The 22555-nt window shown below is 42.8% G+C and overlaps 1 protein-coding gene across 1 annotated transcript in view; it reads left to right on the forward strand.

Annotated features, from left to right (window-relative positions):
- The window catches only part of nrip1b (nuclear receptor interacting protein 1b), a 38567-nt gene extending 26191 nt beyond the window's left edge, over positions 1 to 12376 (forward strand). Inside the window, exon 2 of the mRNA XM_084374548.1 lies at positions 6055 to 12376. Coding sequence (XP_084230674.1) covers positions 6510 to 10154 — 3645 coding nt within the window. The 5' untranslated portion in view covers positions 6055 to 6509 and the 3' untranslated portion in view covers positions 10155 to 12376. The remainder of the gene's footprint in view (positions 1 to 6054) is intronic.
- Positions 12377 to 22555: the final 10179 nt, after the last annotated feature.

Genomic DNA, 22555 nt, shown 5'->3' on the forward strand with positions numbered 1-22555 from the left:
ACAACCTCTACATTTAATTTTCACTGGAAAAATATAAAAATAATGATGTGATTTTTGCTGGTGCTTCACATTGGTGACACATTTTACCTTTATCAAAAGTCGGCAGCTTCTGCAATCTGGTCTCCTCTTCATTGTCATCATCCTTCACTCTTGTTGTTATTTCCATTCCAATACCAAATGTGTATAAACAAAGCTATTGAATGTGTTGGTTATCATTATATTTTGGCCCCATGGAAGATTTAAAGCTGTAGCACACCTGATTTAAAAAAAGCTTTTTTTGTATTTGTCTTTTTGACCATGCAGAAGAAACTTCATAGCCCACAGGGCAGTGATGGCAAATATTCCATTATAATGTGTGTAATGGTGTAATGAATAGGGTCATCTGATCTTAATAATTGTCTAAAAACTTGTTTTGTCGGGTGTTTTGCCTGCAGAGCAATCATATGAGGCCTGTAATGATAACATGAGATGGGTGAGGTTGCCTGTCTGAAGCGTGTGCTTGGGTCTTCTCCAGGTTGTGTCGTAACAGGGTGCAGGGTGGGTACCAAGGACCTTTGGGGTTGCAGAATGGCAGGCATAATGTTTTTATTGTATCATCAGCGTCACCTAAAAACCCTTGTGGTGAAGTTCAGTTAGCTGCAGTTACTTATTTTGTTTTCCTAGCACTGTTGCTCTTAATGGGGCATGTAGTTGCACGGTAATAGGTTAGATCACCCATTCAGCTTACAGATGTATGGACATGAACGCGCCACCCACACCTAATTGCCAAGTAACAAACTTGTTTTTAAAGGTGCCGTTGGTTATGAAACTGGTTGCTAATTTAGATTCTGAGACTGTCAGAAATATTTAGAGTGAAGCAGTTTCTGTTGGTTGCACCAGCTATTGCTCCGTGAGTCACCGGGTCGAGTATCAGGGCCAGGTGTAGGACTAATCTTATTGAAGTCTCCTGTTCATTGGCATGTACTCAGCTCTGCCCTGCCAACTGGATTTGTGCTGCTTGAGAGATTTTCTCAGAAAAGGTTACACATAATTGTTTTATACTTTATTGGGTTAAATGTATCCAATTGATTTAAATGATTTCTTTAATTATGTTACTTTGAAATGGACTGTGTTCTTACTTAAGTAAAAGGAGAGGGAAAAAAATACAAATTGTGTTTCTGATGATTCTAATGGAATGTCCCTTCACAACCCATTGTACCCTTTAATATCATTCTCCAATCTCACTCAGAGCATTAGGATGATTTAAAAACTAGAAAGTAGGTCAATGGGAGCATTATGAAAGGCAAAATGATAGCAGAGATATGTCCTCTTCTTTTTTTCTGTCACTTAGACCTCTGTCACACACCATATTACTTCAAACCATCCAAAATTACTCACACTTAAAAGAAAAAGAGCAGTAGTCTTTTAACCCAATGAAGGCAGACATCTTGCTGACTCACGGCAATAGCCTTCTTAGGGCTGATGCCAAGGATATTATGGAAATGATTCATTAAAGGCCAAGGTTTTTTGGTGGTTTTATCCAGCTTTCAGGGCAGCCTGACAGTGGGACATTTGATCTCAATTGCAAAGTGGCCCATTTCCCTCAGACATCACCACTGCAGTCTGTTTCAAGAGCCTAGCGCTGCCTTTTGGCGTGCTGGCCATGGGGCAATCAGCTGTTCCTATTTCCAGCACCAGTGTTTACAAATGGAAAATGTGTGTTGTTTCGGGAGGGAAATGAGCACCATTTTGGACCGCCGATGTAAGCAGAAGATTACCTCAGAGCCCAATAGAAATGAATCAGGTATAGATTGATGGCAGCCACGGCTCATTAAGAAGGAATGTGTGTGTGTGTTTAATTGATGCAGTAATTTTCAGCCACTCAGGAAATGGCCCTTGGGTGGGTCTTCCAAATGGCACACAAATATTTACTATCGACACAAACATTTTTATAAGCACATCCATGCAAGCCTGGGCATGTAAGGTGAGGGGAAAGACAGTCCCGGTGTGTGATACAGTGCAGTGATATCATTATTGCACTGGGTAGTTTGGCTGGGTCCTCTGCCGGTCAGCTGGGCTCTGAACCGCTTAGATGACTCATCAGTGTGCATGAATTCCTCTATGCTCTCTCTCAACCCCAAGAACTCTTTGTACTGATGAGTACAGATGAAGTTAAAATCCGCCCCCGCGCTCCTCATCCAAGGCCAGATGCAGGCCAAGAACTCGAGCACTCCGGTCCCATTTTGTCCGTGTCTGAAATGTTAGCGTTCAGTCATCACACACTGTTCCTCACATTCAAGTGCTGTGAGTAGGATGATTTTTTTCCCAATGGATTGCCTGTGCTACTTAACACAAGAGGTCTGACTTCTCAGCATTTATGTATCACATTTCCTTTATGCGGGGTGCATCCACGGGTTTCTGTGTGCGCACATGGAGGCATGTGTGCTGTGCATGACTTGTTTGGTCAATGCATCCTAAGAAGTGGGTCAGAGTGCCCTAGTTCTCATTGTGTGGGCGTGCATGTGTCTGTGTATTGCATTTCACTGTTATTTTGTCCTGATTGACTTATCTGCAAAAACATCTTCTTGCTTGAGCTCTCCTGCTGTTTGCTAGCATGTTATTCTCTTGTTTACCTCTCTCAAGGTGAACAAGAGCTTTTAATTCAACTTTCCTCTGGTGCACTCGTTCACTTGTGGAAGGCTTGCAACAACTGCGTTTGGTCAGGTAGCTTATGTTTTGTCTTATTTAATCATGTCAGGCCATATTGAATTTACAAATAGCGGTCACGCCGCATGTGTAAGTGAGCTACCCCGTTGAGTATGTGCAGCAGGGCTGGGCTGCAGATTACATGATATAATAGTGTTTAGGCATCGCCTCTCCTTTTAAATTCCTTTAACCTTGACTCCCCTTAAATGCAGGGAGAACACATCTGCCAGGCTGGTGTCAGACATTAGTAATACACACCGCTCGGGCAGCATTGTCACTTTTTATTAACGCCCAGAGCTTTGCATGGACACCAGCTGTTGCATCAAGTGGAAAAGCCTTGGCGGCATGAATGACCTTGACTTTAACTGCCGCTCCTTTGGCTCTTCCCCTTTTTAATTCTTTTGTTTGGTCTCATACATTTTAAATGGCTTAAATGGATTACCATTCCTGACAATGAAGGTCATTTCAGAACTCACTTTTTTAAGATAAAAAAACAGGGGCTGTATTACCAGCAAGTGTGTTCGGGCCTGTGTGTCAGTGGGTGGCGGAGTGGGTATAATCTGGAGGTCAGTGGTGGGAATCAAGGTCACATCTAAGGAGATCTAATCCGTGACATCTGTATCGGCACATTTTTATGTCAGCCTACTGGTAATTCCACGTATCTACGGAAGTGGCTGAAAGTGCAGTGACCTTTTCTGTTCCTGGTGTCTTTTAAGTACAAGAGGAACGAAACAGAGAGGGAGAGAGAAACGGATGAAGAGTCCACCAGCCAGGGGATGATGAAGCTTTCACCCCTCCCCATCACTTTCCCTCCCACTCACATGTACGTGGCCGACTGTAGGGGTAAAAATCACTTTAGAATGGTGCCTGCTCTGTCATTGGCTGACATTGTCAAGGATAATGGATAATCACCACAGAAACCGTAGAGCAGCTCATTGGTGCTGTGGTGTCCCACAGTGGGGGAGGGGGGTGGAGGTCAGGCTTTTTGGGTGCCACCACCAATGAGATGACATGTTAACAGATGTGTAAGGTCATTTTCAATGTATACACCAGGGGAGATAATGTAATAGTAATGCACATCACACATTCAGAGAGAGGAAAGGAGGAGGGCTGTATGCTTTAGGGGCTCAGTATAGAGGACAGCTTTCCACATATTAAGGTCATTTATTTGTTAACAGAGCTCTGTCACTGAACAGAACATATTTTTTCTTGCCCTTGCTGTAGCAGGGCTTTTTAACACCGGCTCTGTCATTACATGTCTCTCAAGAGCCTGAAGGTCTCCACTTTGTTTAAAGAGTTATTCCTACTTAATGGGAGATAGTGAAGGCAGTATCTCTGTTGTATATAAACTATTACAGTGCCATGTCATCGTGTCCCTGTGCTGCCTTGTCTGCTCTGTATTGAAGTTTCTTTGGGCAAAAACATAGACAAGGTCAACCCTAATTCCAAAGGTTCAGTGCCAGCAGCAGAGAGATTAGCAGAATTTCTCATGTTGAAAGCGTGTCAGTGTTTCTTTCCCATTTACATTTTTTCTCTCACTAACTGGGGGGGGGCTGTATCTTGGCATATTAGTCACTATGCCATGCTATGTTGAAGGTACACACGTGTACATGTTTACAGTGCTGATCAAACGTGGTGTTACGGAGCATTCTATTATAATTGCGTTAAGCTCACTGGTGGGAAAATAGCCCTAATCCTGAGCATCTAAGATTAGCATGACAGCAGACGTCAGATGGCCCAGTATGACCAGGTTGGCTTTTGTTGTTGTCAGATTTAGGTCATCAGCTTAAAAATGGCCTTGAACTGTAATTGACGCTGATGGGCCAGTCCCAGTTAAGTCATTCCATTCTATAAAATGTGGCACAGTCTGAAGAGTCTCATCAACCTTTAGACCTTTGGTTGTTCGAATGGCTAACCTGATTGTTTTCCTACTCCTACTCAGACTTAATTGTGCACTAATCAACTTAAAACGTTTAAAACCTCCAGTTTCTAATCCCAGCTCATTTTCAAGGTGGCATTAAAAGTGCTACCTTGTTGGCCTTACTGTCATGACAACCTGTGGACCTTGGCCACAGGGATGGATTTTAGCCTGATTAGAAGCCTGCTGCCTTGTTGTTTTTGGCCCTTGCTACACTGCTCTCTGTGAAGTATTTAGGCTGGTGGCTGCGTGGGTTGCCATGGCCTTTCGTCATAATCAAGGGCTGCTGTCCTGTTGTGTGACCTGCTATGTTGGTCCACTCAGCGGACACCAAAGGTGAGGACGGCATCGGGAAAGGACACGGACAGCAGCTGAGGCGAGGTGGAAACTCTGTATTAATTAACCTTTATGGGATGCGGCCAGGACTGTCGGAGGTGTCCTGTATCCACGGAAACCACGCTGACAGGGTTCAGAGCAGAGGTCTCCCAGGGCAGTGCCGCTGACACTGTCATGGCAACTGGCACAATGCTCACCCCAGTGTCACCGGTTCTGCCCTCCTGACAGTGGTGTGGTGTGACAGGTGCACCTGATCCTTAAGCCACCCCCACCCCTCAATACACACACACAAAAGCACACTTGACAGTCAAGTACAGCTTGTCTGTTAGCTATATCCTTGCTGTGATTCTCCACTGTCTTTGTACTGTACCAATAAACACAACTCGTATCAAGCAGTTTAAATTTTGCTTTTGCTTGTTTTTTAATTTTAAAAATAATTCATGGAGGATTCACAGCTGGCCAGGTGTTAATACAGAAACTGAATTGGAACCAGGATAGGTTCCATTACTCTGTGTATGTAGAGTATGCATGTATATATGCATGTATGTATGTCTCCATGCCTATTTTCATGCGTGTGTCTAGGCATGAATGCTTAAAGGCTAACTTGTATGCATGTGGGTGGGTGGCTCCCGCTTTATGTAGACCGAGGGTTGCGTCGTGTGAGATGCTGCTCAAGTGCATAAGGAGCAGGAGGTAGTGGGGGGGGGGGATAATCCACTGAAATGACAAGCTGCATAAGAAATTATTCACAGCTCTCACAAGGCCCTTCACTTTTGAAAGACATCGCTGTGAGGGGCTTGCAGCTCAAGACCTGAATGTTTTCAAGGTAGTGGGCTTGAATTTTCAATTTGGATCCAATCAGGCCTAATCTACATTTGTCGTCTGTTCGGTGGCTGCAAGGGGAGAGTGCAGAGAGGAGAAGGAGCCGTGTGCAGTCAATCTGAAATGTTGCTAAGTAACAGAGATGGCAGACGAGGTGGTGAAATGAATGTGATATAGTGCTGTGCAAATCCCTGCTTCTCACACAGTTTCTCCTTTTTCTCCTCTTTTTCTCTACCCAACCATCTCTTTCTCCCTCCCGCCCTCCCTCTTTTCTCTCTCACTCACTCCCATAGGTCCCCCATGTGAGATCTGCAAAGCTGAAAGGCGCCACTGACAGAACCACAGCCAGGCCTTCGGACAGACATCCCAAACAGCCACAGCCACGGAATGTGTCAACATCTTTGTGGTGAAATCCAGCTGACTCGTTGCTTGCTACTCGCATAAGCCTGGAGCTGGGCCTTCTGGGATCCTGCAGTGTTTAACGGCATAAAACAATGCCTGGGAGGCCCACCTGCCCCAGATTGCCTCCAACCATGGTTGCTGTTTCACCATAGTGCTGACTGTGCCTGATACAGAGAGGGATCACATCCGGCCGGTGCATCCTTCAGTCCCCTGCAGACTCACTCTGCAATTGCCTGCCCTCTTTTTGGTATTTACTAAGTACATGCCACTGTCAACCAGATGACCTAGTGGACATTTGTTTCCCAGTAGCAGTGCTGAACCATACGAGGGGATCCTAGTATTGAACATGACTCATGGGGAGGAGCCTGGCCCTGAGACACACAAGGATTCAGCTGTTCTAACTTATCTGGAAGGTTTACTGATGCATCCAGTGGTAGCCGGGCCAGGGGCCACGGCAAGTGGAAGGTCTGAGGCTGCCCACAGCAACCAGGAGCAGGGTGACAAGGTGGGTGGGCCCTTCCAACTGCCCAACCATGGCCCCACAGCTCCCAAGGCTGGAACCAATGGACCTACACTAGGTTCTTCGCAGCACCTGAAGAAGGCCCGTCTACTGCGCTCTGACGCCTGGAATGATCCAGGGAACCAGCGGTTGAGTTCACCCCCAATGGAGCTGAATGGCCAAGGGGGAGGCCTACAAAATGGAGCACTAGAGGGGTCTCCTCATGCTGGGGAGAGCACCCTGTTGGCTTCCTTGCTTCAGTCATTCAGCTCACGGCTTCAGAGTGTGGCAATGTCTCAGCACTCTAATAAACCTCCCAGTGAGTGCTCCTCTCCCTCCAAGGCACCACCTGCAGACAAAGAGCCACTTCCTGTGTATGGGACCGCCTCAAGCCGCTTGAAGGGCCTCATGAGGAAGAGCAAGCTTCAAAATCACAGCAACACACCTTACAGTCGCCGGGGGCACAGTCAGGACAGACCACCAGAATCTCCTCGATCAGCACACAGTGCCACGCCTCCATCTGCTCCTACAACTGCTGAATCAGTGTCCTGTGCAGAGCGTCTGAAGGCTGTGGCCAACATGGTGAAAATTCGTTCTAGTCCAGCACCTTCACCCAAGCCCAGTGTGGCCTGCAGTCAACTGGCCCTGCTGCTGTCCAGTGAAGCCCATCTCCAGCAGTACTCCAGAGAGCATGCGCTCAAAGCCCAGCTTTCAGGAAGATCTGCCAGTGAGAGACTAGCTGCCATGGCAAACCAGCAGCATGGCCAAGACAAAAGGCCACCTAGTGCGGGAGGGACTGTGCCTGGAGCCCCAGACACACTAAGCTCCTTAACAACCCAAAATGGAATGACAACAACAACTACAATAACAACAACACTCCCTCGAACAGCCCTGTCCAGTCCACAGAGCCCCTCTTTGCTGCATGGCCATAGCCAAAGCTCCCCACCCACTCCCCCACATGTTCCAAACCACACTCACAGCCAAACACCTAGGGAGAAGCGAGGCTTTGACTCACGTCCAACCCGTCCCCCCCAGACATGCAGCAGCCTGCTGCTGCTGCTACTCAACAACCACAACAACCAGAAGCAGCTGACCAAGAATGGGCACCTGGAGGACAGCTGTGGCATTCTGCCACCAAGCGGCTCCTCTTCAGTTACGTCGGACAGCGAGTGCTCCACCCAGGAGAGGAGCTTGACCAAGGACAGCAGTGATGCAGAGAGTTCTTACTCAAGTTGCTCTCCCATTGACCTCTCCATGAGAAACCGGGCCCATACACAAGACACAGGGCCCAAAACTATCACCCCCACTTCCACCTTCTCCTCCTCCTCTTCTTCCACCTCTACCCTTTCTTCTTCCACCACAGTATTTTCCTCAACCCCAGTTGCGTTTTCTCCTCAAGCTTCTGCTCACCCCCCCAACACAACCTATTCACCATCCTCTACTGTTGTCTCCTCCGTTTCCACTGCTATTTCTGCATCTTCCTCCTCCTCTATCTCTACATCCTCCCTTGACAAACTAACAGAATCTTTAATAAACAAGTGGAAGCCAGAGCCATCAGGATCAAAGGTGTCCAAGAACAAGGAGCCTGAAACGAGCCCAGACCTGAAATCCCACCCTAAGCTCACACTTATGCAGCTTCTTCTTGAGCGCAGAAATAATGAGATGGCTAATAAAAGCGTAGGTAACCAGGAATTGCCACTTGATATAACTATGGCCACCATGTCTCGAGGCCAAACAAAGGGACTGGTGCCCTGGGAGGAGACCAGGACAAAAAGCTCCTTAGATAGACCTGTAGCACCAGCCCAGCCCCTGTACCCACTTAATCGTGACCCTAGCAGTGCACTATCCCCATTCTCATACCCCTCCCCCAATGTCCAGTCCAGCCCACTGGATTTGTGTAAGTCTAAAGCCTTCCCTGCTGAGAAGGCTTCAGAGCCTGCCTTCAGTGCCAGTAAACTGTTACAGAATCTGGCTCAGTGTGGCACAGCTTCTTCCTCCCCACCCATCCCCTCCAGCAAAGGGGTGGGTCAGGAGCTTGATGCCAGTCGGCCTCTTGCCCTCTTGGAAAGGCTCAATGCTCCAATACATAGGACCACCACCACTCCTCTCTCTGACAGACCCTCAGGCAGTGGCACACCTTTCAGTCAGAAGGAAGCCTCTCCTCCTTCATCCCAGATTGAGAACCTTCTGGAGAGGCGCACTGTGCTTCAGCTACTTCTGGGAACAGGCTCCGCTACTTCTACAGTCAACCGCAAAGATAGACCGAGTGGCAGTGGCAGGAGGAGTGTGGAGATGGCAGCGGGGTGCTATGAGAAGAGCCCTGGTGCTTCTATCATCTGTGACAGCTCCAATGGGCCCCCTTTGGACATTAAGGTCAAAACGGAGATTACAGAGGAGGTTGGGCCATCCTCAGCCATGTCTGAGGACTCCAGTGGCAGAAAGAGACCTAGTAGCTATGAGAAGAATAGTCCCTTCTCCGATCAACAGAACTTTAAAACAGAACCACGGCCTGCAGAGGTCATAGCAAAATATGGCCTCCTCAGCCAATTGCTTAAACAACAGACTGCTACCTATTACACCAGTGCTGCTATGCAGACTGAGTCACAGCCCAGACAGGTTAAAGAGGAGCAGAGGGAGTACCCAAGCCCCAGTCCCAAGAAGAGACGCCTCTGCTCTGATCGGACTGATAGTTTGAATAATATGAGCTCTCCTCGAGCAGTGGACAATGACACAAACATTTTTGCCTCTTCTGCTGTTCAGGAAGAGCCTGTACAGCAGAGGAGTCTGAAGGAAGAGGAGGCTCCACCCAGGAGCCCACCAAGTGAAACCCTTACAAGAGAAAGTCGGGGCTTCAATGTGCTCAAACAGCTGCTGCTCTCTGACAACTGCCTGAAGGAGCTGTCCCAGCAGCCCCGGGGGACACCCAGTCCTTCTGTACTGCAGTCCAATGGCAAGGCCAACGGCAGCATCCTCATTCAGCCTTCCCATAATCACAGCTTCCTCCACCTGCCCAGCTGGCACCCCCATGGTTCCCTTAACTCAGGGCTTCCAAGTAATCTCAGACCACTGCCCACCCCTCCTGCAGGTGACAGCCCTATTTGCACCCCCTGGAGCCGCCACCCGGCTCCATGGCCAGTCACTCAAAAACGGGACCCCCCTACTCTTGTCAAACAGGAGCCTGAGAGCCCTGTGCGATGGAGTAGTCAGGAGAATGAGGAGGAGGAGGAGGAGGGTTGTGACTCAAATCTGGACTCTCCACGGCTCTCGCGTTCCAACCCCATCCTGTATTACATGCTGCAGAAGGGCAGCATTCAGCTGAGGAGGGAGGTGAGGGATCAGACAGAGGGAACCCAGTCTGTGATCAGAGTTAAAGAAGAGCCAATCAGTGACATGCATGCCTATGAACACAGTCTGAGCTCCACCCCCCAATCACCGACCCACAACGACAAGCACAGCCATGAGAGCCAGGGGCTGAGCCAATCATCTGAATAGAAGTTGTATCAACTGAAGAAAAATACAAAATGGAATCGAACTCATTGACTCTTTTATTTTTCCTTTTTTTAATGACTTGCCAAATTGGTTTGATGAGACATATAACAAAGAATGAAAAATGTTTTTTTTATGGAATAGAGCAAGTTCAAATTAAAGTGTATACTTGCATCAGTTTCTCGATTTTAGTCAGCTAATGGAATGGTACAAAAGAGGTCTATCATAGCAAAATGTCTAATTGATTAAACCAACAGTCACAAATTTGACCTTTTCCATCAGTGATTATCATGCACTACATATTTCATTTAGTCAATTATGAAGTCCTTTACAATTTGGTCTTGGTTTACACTTAAGCTATTATTTGTATCTAAATTGTACACATATCACTATTCCATGTCCTCTTTGTTGCCTGCCATAAAACATTTAGAAAGAACATTTCAGGCAGCATTTATTATTGATGACTCCAAAAATGTTAGTGCTCACTTCAGTGGACATTTATTTATTTTCTCTATCAGAACATTTTCAGATAGACAAAGTCCCATCAATTTTAGATAAGATTCCAAATGAAGTCATTCTAGGGCGGACACAGTGCTCTATTACAACAATGTACATGATAAATTCATTCTAAGGAGGACCTTGAAAACAATATTCACACTGCAATAGCTTCAGTGAGGATCCTACCATGATGAATGCTTTGTCTTGCTTTTCCTCAAGATTCCTGGTGTGGTATAATTACCATGGAGTAAGAATATATCAGAGGAGGTTTGAATGGTCACAACTCATTGAATTATGCTTTTATTTGAATTGAACTTTTAAGGGCAATATTCGACAGTGCAAGCTCAGGGTGATTTGTTTGCAGATTATGCAGTTTAGAGCAGATGGGTCAACAGAGCGTGTGTGTGGTGCTTACAGTTGAGCAACTGTATGTAAACAGGTTTCTAGAGCAACAGTTAAAAGGCTGCAGTGTCTGAGAAACGTATCTTGCCATCCTGGTTAAACCCGCACCACTTTTCTTCATGCACACAAACCTTTCAGTGTGAAGCACATGGCTTTCTCTTTCCGGTTCATAAAAAGGAGCACCCAGAGTTTGCACCGTCGAAGCTGAGTCCTCTGTGTCCTTTTCAGAATAATTTAATGGCATGTAATAAAAAAGTCAGTATTGTTATCTGTTGAGAATTTGACAGTTTGTGGGTTTTCTTTTCATCATTTCTTAACTGTTGTGGTTTATGAACATCTTTTATTTTTGTGGCAGTCTCTTAACTCATAAAATGTCAAAAGAATTGCATGATAACTAAGAGAAGACCACAGGTACATCTTTGTTTTCAAAGCAGCTGGATATGTGTACCTGCCCCCCAACAATCACCAAGACATTTTGGTGTCTTGAGGGATATCTGGTATCTAGCTCCTTATTTTGATTGTACTGTATTCTTTTCAGTTAATTTCACACACGGCTTTATCCATTTAGTCTTGTGATCTTTTTAATACATATATCTATGAAGTACGTCTCTTCGATTAATACATTTTCACAATGGTTAAATATATTTGTGTAAATAGTACTTTCAGTATGAAAGATGACTATTTTGTAATGTTTAAGAAAAGATATTACCCTAGTTTTTAATGCCCTGATATGTAAATATGAATTATATGCGTACAAGTGTACATACAAAGGCAGAGGATGCTATGCCCATCTTTTTTTGGTTGGTTTGTTCTTTGCATGTGTCTCTATGTGGTAAATGATAATCTATCCTGCGCTGTGTTGTGTAATAATGTCTGACTCTCCTCACTGCTGCCTGTTGCATGCAGACGCATGGGAACTACCTGTGTATCCCTACTGGTGATGGGGGAAAATGTCAAGTCTTAAAATAGGTCTTTTTTATCACAGAGAGAGGTTCGTTTAGAATATGAACAGTCCCTAAATAACCACAGACTGTTGAGCAAGTTGATTAAAATGTGTGAAAAATAAACGTGCATTGAATATTTTTGTGATTTTTCTTTTCTGTTACTGGTTAACAAAGCTCTGTGAAAGAGCTCGGGGCTATAGTGGGGGATTGACGTACAATCATAGATCTGCATTGTGCATCTAAGAAATACATTTGTAGCAGCAAATATAAAAAAAAGGTGTTTCATTTTTTCATGTGAAGACCTGAAACATTATTTCATTTTTTATGTTTTCATTTTTGGTGTTCATTTGCACTGATATCTCAGAAATAAAGTACTAAAATGCATGACCTAGTATGAATGTGTTCCTCTTTTTCTAGTTTGCCATTCAGATGTGTGGATTTCTTTTGCACAAAATGGGGATGCGTGCAAGTAAATCAGATGGGGGAAACTCTTGTCTTTCAGATGCTACCATAAAACACATTTGTGTTTACATGAGTTTAAATATTCTCTTGTTCAACGGCAATGTGCTGCCTAGTTTACATTTGAGTGATCACTTTTACAGAACTTATCAACATGAACCAGAGCTACCAGCAGGGAAATAGTGGCACCATACACCCCAATATCCAACTTCGCCTGACAATACAGATTATTATTCTTTAAAAACGACATCAAAGAAAGCTGCACTTTGTATAATCAAAGAGTCTGGTCCATTAGAGTCGAGTGAGAGGATGTCCTGTATTTGCCCTAAAACTTGTGCTTCTGAGTTGGCTGCTGTTCACTACAGTGCTGAGTCTTAACAAAGACAGGAAAGACACTGAAAGGAGGGAGGACACATTGAGGTCACCAGATGTACACTGCATGCCCAAGGATGTGCCTGACAAAATGGAGCATATATCTTTTATTTAGGACCCAAAATAGATCTCATTGTACAGTCAATACAAAACCTTAATTCTTGTGCTCAGTCCAGAAAGTTTAGTGATAGTTTTCTTGACTGGAGAAAAACAGCCCATAGCGTGAGACTTCCTAAAGGTGAAGATGAGTTCAAGCCAAACTTCCCTTGCTCTGGGTTTGAATATGAAGTCCAGTGGGTGAACAGACGTCTTTTTGTCTGCTGTGCACTTTTGAAATCGCAGCGCAGTTCCTCAGCCCGACTTCCCTTTTATTTAATACTCCCCATGACTGACTGCACTCTCTTTAAACTCGCAGTAACCTTTCCCCTCAGTGAACTTCTCCATTTCAAGATTCTTATCAAGGCTGAACCGCCAGTAACCTCTTGATTTCCTCTGATTGCTGAAGCAGCGGCACACATAAAGGAGCGAGTCACAAGTTTAAGCTGAGGTCAAGGTGTAAAACTTGACAATCGGCTGTGTGTCTGTGGCTTCTCTCTTTGATTTCCTGACCTCAGCATGAGGCCAAAAGGATGTGAGCGCTGCACACCAGGCCACCAATGACTCAACTAGAGGCCAAGGACTCGGAAGTCCCACAACAGGCATTTCATAGTTAAGAGGCCTCCCAAAAACTATTTCCTGGCATTACAGATGTGTGTTCTCCGACAAACAACTTAACGACTGCACTTAATGTGCTCGCCGTACATGGGAACACACGAGCTGTTTAAAACACCAAAGACTATTGTGCATAGATTTGAGTGTTAATGAGCTACTTTCATGTTGGGTGCTTTGTTTATTCACATGGAGGTCATACAGAGCTAACACTTGTCACCAGTTGTCATGGTGATTGGTGTGATAAATATGCTCACAGATGTTCAATCACCCTCTCCTCATACAAGTGTTTGAACTTTGAGCACATGGTTTGACCTCACATGTTATGTAAACACACACACACACACACACACACACACTGTAATTAGCATTTTATGGGTGGCTTGGCCCCATTTGGAGTGTCATAACGACAGAATGTTAATGAAAATGCTAAAATACCACTTCTCTACTGAATATATCTGTACTGTGCCTCAGTGTAATGTTACTGCAGTGCCTGGATGAGTGTAAACATACATGAGAGCAGCGCCTCCAGTCAGACAACAATAAAGAGGTTAAAGCAAACACCTGGGGAAACTCCTGCTCCGAGAAAGGAGGTCAGATTGGTTTATTTTCCCAACCTTATACCGGTTCCCCCAGTGGGGCCTTTGCTTTTGAAGATGTACCTCTTTGTGAAGTCTGTTCCTTAACCCCCGGGGTCATGACCTTTTGGCCCCCTTCCTCGCCCTGACCTGGCTGATCCTGTTTCCCGGGACAGGATCAACTGTTGGCCTGCAGCTGTGGCAGCCCCCCCCCCCCTTCACATACACACACAAACCACACACCACCAGCACCACCCACCTTCCTCCCTCCTCCCTTTACTCTCCCAGCATTACACTGAGGCCATTCTTCTAATGTTTTGTGTAAATATGACAAGTGGCAGCATGGCTTAAGTCCCTTCTTTCCTTTTATGCCTGATAGCCTCTTGACCCTTGCTGCTTCCCATGGCCTCCTTGTCTACGTACATGAAGGGGTAATTAGTCATGAATGACTAATAAGCTCGATGTGCAGACAGGGTGGAAACAATAAGTCCAAGTAAAAAGACTACCTACTTCCCCTACATGAGCCCATTGGGTGTAAAGTACAAGAGTAAAGTACAAGAACTTACTGTTGTTTTTTTTTGTTTTTTTATAGTCGCTTACATCAACAGCAGCTATTTTGAAACACTTCCTTATTGGTGGCCATGTGCAAGCATGTAAACAGAGCCAATGCAATATTCATGATGAGTGAGAGTCCCTGCGGTCCACAGTTCAGCCTGTCAGCTCGAGGGATCTTGGCTGACACTGAAAGAACATGGATGATATTTGCCATGTCGGATAAGCACAAGGGTAAATGTTTTACAAACTGGCGAGGGAGAACTAGCATTGTCAATCCCCTGTCTGTCTACCTCCACAGTGGAAGCATTCTCTTGTTAAGTCCTTTTGAAGAAAGTCTTCCTCACTAAGCTGAAGGGTTTGATTCCTGAAGATAGAAGCAAATCTCCTCTGCGGTCAGTGATGTTTTCTGAGGTGATTAATCTCACTCTTGACCTGACTCTGACCTTAACTTACTCTCAGTTTAAACCTAGAGCAGGCGATGTTAACAGTTATCTCTTGCAATTCTAACACTAACATGTGGAAAATGTCTTCTTCAGGAAATGAATTCACCACTAACTTCCTGCATGTTTCGTCACAAATAATGACGCTGTGGTTGATCTGCAGGGTCATGAACTTTCCAAGTAAACATTTCTCAAAATCCCCGGTAGAATGAGAAAGGGCAGTTCAGTGTCAACCAGTCTGGCTAAGACCGGCTCGGGATGTGAACTTTGTGCTGCGGGGGCTAAGGGCCATTTAGGACGAAGCATGCCAAATTTAACTCTGTTGAGTTTGTGCTCTGATGTTCCACTCAGTGTGAAGTCAGACAGAAAAAAAATAATAGAGCTGCATCTGGCCTTCAGACGGGATTCAGTTACATCTTTTAAAAGAATGTGAGGAGCTCTTACCAAGGCTGACGATGGGAAGCAGCATTTAAAAGAGCAATATAACTGGACGATATGACGAGGGGACAGAAATATGTTATTTTGCCACTGTTCAATATGTTGTAATGATAAACAGCAGTATGGGGTCATATTTGCAATCCTTATCATCAGGTGATGCTCATATTTTATTTATTGGCTGAGGTTTTAGCTATGCTAGCAGTGTGGCAGAATTACTTTCTGTCAGTCGGTACACAACTTTGTTCCACAATGAAATATCTCAACAGCTATTGGATGGATTGGCATGAAATTTGGTTCAGACATTCACATCCCACACAGAATTATTTATTTTATTTGCACACACACACACAGGGTTAAAATCAGATGAGTACAGATGCAAAATAATAGGAAAAACACAAAAACAGTAAAAATGTATATAACATAATTTGATTTTTTTTTTTTAACTAAAAAAGACAAGAAATTAGCTGAAACAACTTTGGTGATTCCTCTGACCTCTCATGTAGCGCCCTCATCAGGTCAAAATTTAAATTTGTCCAACACTTAATGATCAAAAATTAATTAGTCTCCTTTTTGTTTGATGCTAATTTAGCAAACGTTAGCATGCTTATGGTGAACATGCTAAATACTAAACCTGCTAAACATCAGCATGTCAGCTTTGTCATACTCAAGCATGTTACCAGGCTTTTGTTGGCATTTAGCTCGAAACACTGATGTGCTTAAGTAGGCTACAGCCTCTCACAGCTGCTATGACCGCAGGCTGTGGTCACGATGATGAAAAGTCAGATTTCTGTGTATTTTATGCTACAAATTATTTTATGTATGATCTTTTACAACCTTTCCAATGATTTGGAGTGACTATGGAATAGATAATATGTCAAAAAAGAATATTATTGAAAATATGATATAAAAAAAATCAGGTATGCAGCCTAATCTCAGTCATCAAGAAGATGTTTTCTCCCTTTCTCTTCAACCCTGTGGTATAGGCATCTTGTGGTGTTGGTAGTGTGAACAGTATTCAGCCCCTTTTCTTATGTAAAAGTAGTAATGTCAACCATTACACAAGTAATATTCTGCATTTAAAACCTTACTCAGAGCAACATTTTTACCTTAAAATAACAGCTTCAAAATCATTTTGATGGTACAGTATCTTGTAACAGAGTGAATGGTGTCTCTGTCTCAGCCACTCCACCCCCCATCACTTGTTTCTGCAGTATGTTACCTCAGTGAGAGGGTAGAATCACAGAGTTACATGCATGTTTACTTCAACATACAAGGTTTTAGTTATCATAATGAGTTTTTTTGTACTTAGCACCTACATTATGTCTGACAGATTGTTACAGACCTGGGATTTGTATTAATGACAGTGGTGTTGCACTCAGAAACTGTGTATGAAAAGTGAAATGATTCCTTCTGCAGAATAATTGTCCCTGTCAGTGTTTTACTATTGGCTTTATTGTCTTTTAAATGCACTTTTAAATCTATAACGGTTTTTATTTGCTTGTTTTTGCTTTGTGTTTTATTGTGCTTTAAATGGAATTCTAAAATGATCTTGATGTCTTATTTCTAATGTATTTCTATGCCCCTGTAAAGCCCTTTGAATTGCCTTGTGTCTGAATGGTGCTATATAAATAAACTTGTCTTCTCTTATATACGGTATATGACGTTTTTAATATTACTGCTGCATTACATTTCCAGGTTTTTGAAAAATAGTTTTTATCTTATTAAGTAGAATATTTCATATTTGATTTTCATAGATACAAAGGTTTCACTAGACAGGAAGGGTATGGAAGACTGTAATCTGGGAAGTAACTTGTAACTACTGTCACATAAATGAAGTGGAGTAAAAACAAACATGTCGTCCCTCTGAACGTAGTGGAGCAGAAGTATAAAGTTGAAAAAAAAATGGAAATACTTACTCACATTTGTACTTATATACTAAATGGACTGAAAATACATTCCACCGCCCTACACTTAAATATAAATTGTATTTCATTACTGAAGGGGACTCACTGGTGGCTAGTGTTGAATAGAAATCTTGAAAATGGCTGAAATCCTCAGAAACAAATATCTTGTCAGGATGTGCTACATCCAGCCACGACAGGGCTTAACTGCTTCATTCTTTACACTGTCATAAAATCAATGCTCATATTGCAGTCGGAGGCAAAGAACAGCGAAAGGGAAAGGACACAATCAGTGTTGTTTATAATTAAATGAACTATGTATTACTGCTGCCATGACTGTCTCCAACAAAATGCATTAATATATGTTCACTGACTATAACCCTTGATGTGCTGCGGTGAGTCTCAGGTACACTGTGTTCATAGCTTCTGTATCACATATTAACATCTATGATAGAAAGACATCTGTGTCTGTATTTGATATTAAATATAAGGGTCAGTCAGTAAAAGCTCTGTGTGGCACTGTAATTTCCCCTGACCACCAAACACACCGAGGCTTATCTTGCTTATATGAAGACCGAGACCTCATATACAGTCCCTTATTTTAGACGGAAGAAAAATTGCTTTCAGATGACACATCAGTTTTTTATAGTTCATGTTTTATGACAGATAAATATCCTGTTGGGGAACTATACATTTGTCAGCAGAGGTGAAAATGTCTTGTGGGGTTCGCTGCAAGAAAGAGGCTGAATTTGATTGATGTATTGATCAACTGGCTGCTTTCTCCAGGAAAGCAACTGCTACAGATGCAATGGTTATGATCCGGGGTGGCTGTAGCTCAGGAGGTAGAGCGGGTTGTCTAGTAATTGGAAGGTCACTGGTTCAAATCCTGGCTCCCCTCAGCTACATGTTGAGCAAGATACTGAACCTCAAATTGCTCTTGATGAGCAGTTGGCGCCTTGCATGGCAGCCTCTGCCATCAGTGTGTGAATGGGTGAATGTGGCAAGTATTGTTACGCACTTTGAGCTGTCAGTAGACTGAAAAAGCCCTATAGAAATGCAAGACCATTTACCATAATCCATGTGTTTCTGCATAACAGTTTCATAAGCTAACCTTTTAATAGAAATAATGTTATTGAAATGACGTGTAATTGGATACTCGTATTGAGATTTACCAATTAAAAATTGAAGAAACTAGACTCTGTCAGCTTCAAAAAGAGATCTTAACAATTAGATCAATTTACACAGTGACTGTGCCAACTCATTTGGACTTAAAGCCATTATGTGATAGACTACACTCATAAAAAAATATCACAACTCAATTTCTTATAGTGACCGGCACAATGGTCTGTTCTGGAGCGTGTGGATGATAATGGATGATGCTTTGTCAGCCATATTCAGAGTCATGTAATTGCCGCAAGCCCTTAGTTAATAAAAAAAAATTGCTTCAGTCACAATAACTCTACAGTATCCATCTGCAGCCTTGGAGCCTGGCCTGTCTCTAAAACCCCCGGTGGGGCAGAACATGGACAGTGAGTAAAACCTGGCAAGTGCACAAACAGACTCAAGAGGGCAGCACAGAGGAGATGACCATGGATGCGATTCAAGACTTTGTTTCCAAAACATTGTTGCAATATAATGTGTACACAGAGCGTGTGCATGGAGCCAACCTGGTCTGTTTGGAAAGGGTCTTATTTTAGCGACAGGCTGGGCGCCATGATTGGTGACATCTGCTAAAAAAAGAGAGAGAATCCTGGGGGATAATCTTAAAATATCTCCATCCATTCATTTTCTGTTTATTATTTTGCAGGATCCCAGGAATGCGGACGTCAAGGTGAAGCAAGCATCAAGTGAAATTAAGTCATGTAAAACATAAAGCAATAGATTTCTCTGTTTTATTCAGTGTGGCTAAGGACATTACGCAACGGGCAAATAGATGTGCTGAGACATCCAAAAGCTCCACACCTACAGATACCTTTGAAAATGTAAGTCCAAACAGCCCCCCAGTTCGAGAAACATGTAGGACCTGTATGCTAAAGGGTGAGACCTTGAAATCCATCAGCTGTATCAATGCAACAGGATACAGTCTGTGTGCAACATATTTATTATATTAACAACCACGACCGTTTTACTCTGTTGTTAATAGAATTGCATGAAATCATTCATGTTCCAAGCAATACTTTTGTAACAAATACAGTTTTTCTCATGATTTTTTAATATCACTGATTTATTGTTACATTCACAGAGGTAAAGCACAGCTGTGATATACGTAGTATTTGTGATGGATTAGTGAATGAGAGACAGAGAGAGCAGGAGGGGGTTTAAATGTCCTGGTGTGAGTGAAGCTATTATCATACAGCCCTCGGGCTCACTTTCAGGATTCGTTTTGATCTTCAACAAACAAGTCTGAGCTCTTTATATCAGCTTGTCAGCCAAAGATCTATTCAGACTGCAGCGGCTACCGTTTGACTTTGCCAATTGATTCATCAACTTATTTTTTGATTGGTTTCCTGACAGCTTCCCAGATTCTCTGACTGATAGCTCTTACCTCCTGCCTTGAGCTCCACTGAGGATGTGTCTGCTCAAACAAGAAGGCCATTTTAAGAGGTGTGCCGGTTGCTTGAGGTAACCTTCATGCACTCTGGTGGTGGGTCAATATTTCAGCATGCTGCACATAGAAGTATAAAATATTGATTAAGGTGCAGTGTTGTAAATTGGAGAGAGACTTTGTGATTTATAATGCTACTTGATTTACCAAGTGCAATCATTTTCATCATTCATTTCCTTTTGCACAGTCCTGCTGCTACAGTGTGAGTCTGTCATTATGCAAGGTGGCGCTCCACAGGAGGATGTTGCCATCTGCTGGACAAAGGCTGAAAGACAGCGTAACATTTAGCACCTAATGTCTGTACTGAAAAAAACATTAAGACTGTGGAAAAATATGTTTTGATATAAACTATATATTTGTGCATATAAAATCAAATGGACCTCAGCAGGACTTTAATTAATATCCTTCTTCTTCTGTATCTAATATGAATGTATGTGATATATGCTGATGAAATCTCCCTTCATAACGTCCCTGTTGTTGTTGCTAAATCCTGCCCCCAATAACACAACAAAGTTCTGACTATTCCCATTAATATTTATATGTGCTAGTTAGATGACACAGTTCATGTTAACAAAGCATGCTGACTGCTTCAGTTATAACTATTACAACAATGCTATTCCTGAACATCTAAAGGATGACCCAGTTCTGTGTGAGAGGACTGTTCTCTTCCAACTTGCACTGAATTAATCACAGCTGACAGACTTGAATGCCCACTGTTTGGATGTTGGTGATATTTTATCTGTCTGAATAATTAGGCCACAAATTGGACGACTGAATTTAGTCCCTTTATCCACAAATGACTAAACCTGTGCTGCTTAACCAATGAACCCTCACGTCAGACTCCAGCACCTACATTACACTGTGGACAGGGACTGTGATGATCTGGGGATCACAGTCTCTTGGTAAACTTGGTTCGGTCAGTGGTTCAGATGTTTATACTGATACTGCTTCTAACCTGATGATTGCCAATACCATATTATATTCAGTTTTCATATTCAAACAAAGACGGGGCAACATTATGTAACAGACTATTTAAAAGGCTTCCAGCACATGGATGTTACTCATGTCAAGCTTGAGAATGAAATTTATGTAGTGTTAGTGCTAGTGTTAGGGTTCGAAATTCTTGGCATAAGGACAGTAAAAGATCTAAAACTATGCAGTCTTGGTGTTAGCTCCATGTCTGGTCAAAAGGCAAAATTGCTGTACGCGGCACACTGTTCAGTCCCACATGTTTGGCTTGATTTACATCCACCTACATTATCAGTGTGGTATGATGAATGACTATCATTTCTTCCTTCTGAAAGGTTATCCAATGTACTGCAACCTGAACCTTAGAGTATATCGAGCTTAATATGCTCATTAAGCTTTTGTTGTTGTTGTTGTTGTTGTTGTTGTTGCAAATGTCTCCTCTTTGTGTTTTTCTCACTTGTGCTTTGTGGTTTGTTTTGATTGTCTATCTGTTTTTGTTTGTAAACGTGTTCATGCTGTGACAGCAGAAACAGATAGGTGCTTAATTAATTAGACTAGATGTGTATGCTGCTCTCCTGATATGATCCGTTTTGCTGTTTAAAAATATAAAAGGGGGAAAAAAGAATCTGAATAAATGTCACCTTATTCTAGATAATTCATAACACAAATTAACTTCTATTATAATAGGCTAGATGTGCGCACTTGTTTTAAGAAAATAAGACTTTTATGATCAGTAATCGACACAAATTACTTGGCCAAATGAAGATTTTTGTTTGCATCACGCAAAACGTAAATCTGCAAAGTAATGCAAGCAGACATGTAGTGTAGTATCAAATTTCCTCTGAAATATTTCAAAACTCAAAACTAAACATAAGAATAGTACTTGATGCTTTGTTTCTTTCCAGCACCACTGTGAAATAGTAGCCAGAAATGATCAGCAGTGATGTTATTGAAGCTGTGGCAGTAATCTACATCTGCATCCTTAGTGTCCATGTGCATCGCTTTGGCATTATTGCTCTGTATATATGTATATTTATTCTAGTGGAGTGTAGATTTCTTGTATTTTTGTTTTGTTTGTGTTGTTCTTGTTTATATATAGATATTATTATTATTATTATTATTATTATTATTATTATTATTACTTAATTACTATTATTATTATTATTATTATTTCTGTATATTCTGAACTTTGAATGGGAGCAGCTGTAACATAAACAATTTCCCATCGGAGATGATAAAGTATTTCTGATTCGGATTCATACTAAACCAAGTGTGTTTACATTGGTACCCTATTCAATAATAGTGGAGTGGAAGTTCCAAAAGTTTGTGCTATTGCTATAGCACCTCCTGCAGGTCAGATGATAGTTCTAACCTAAAAGGAGCTAAAGATAAGGAGCAGGAGGACACAGTTGAGCAGTTGTAGTTATAGTGAAGGGCTCATGCTGCAAGGTTGTAGAAGACTTTATCTAACTCAAGCAAAACTATACTGACGAAAAAGCACAACATAAAAGATAACAGCAGCAGGGGAAAATAAATCA

Source organism: Pagrus pagrus (assembly GCF_965226575.1).
Source record: "Pagrus pagrus genome assembly, chromosome: 14".
Lineage (NCBI taxonomy): Eukaryota > Metazoa > Chordata > Actinopteri > Spariformes > Sparidae > Pagrus > Pagrus pagrus.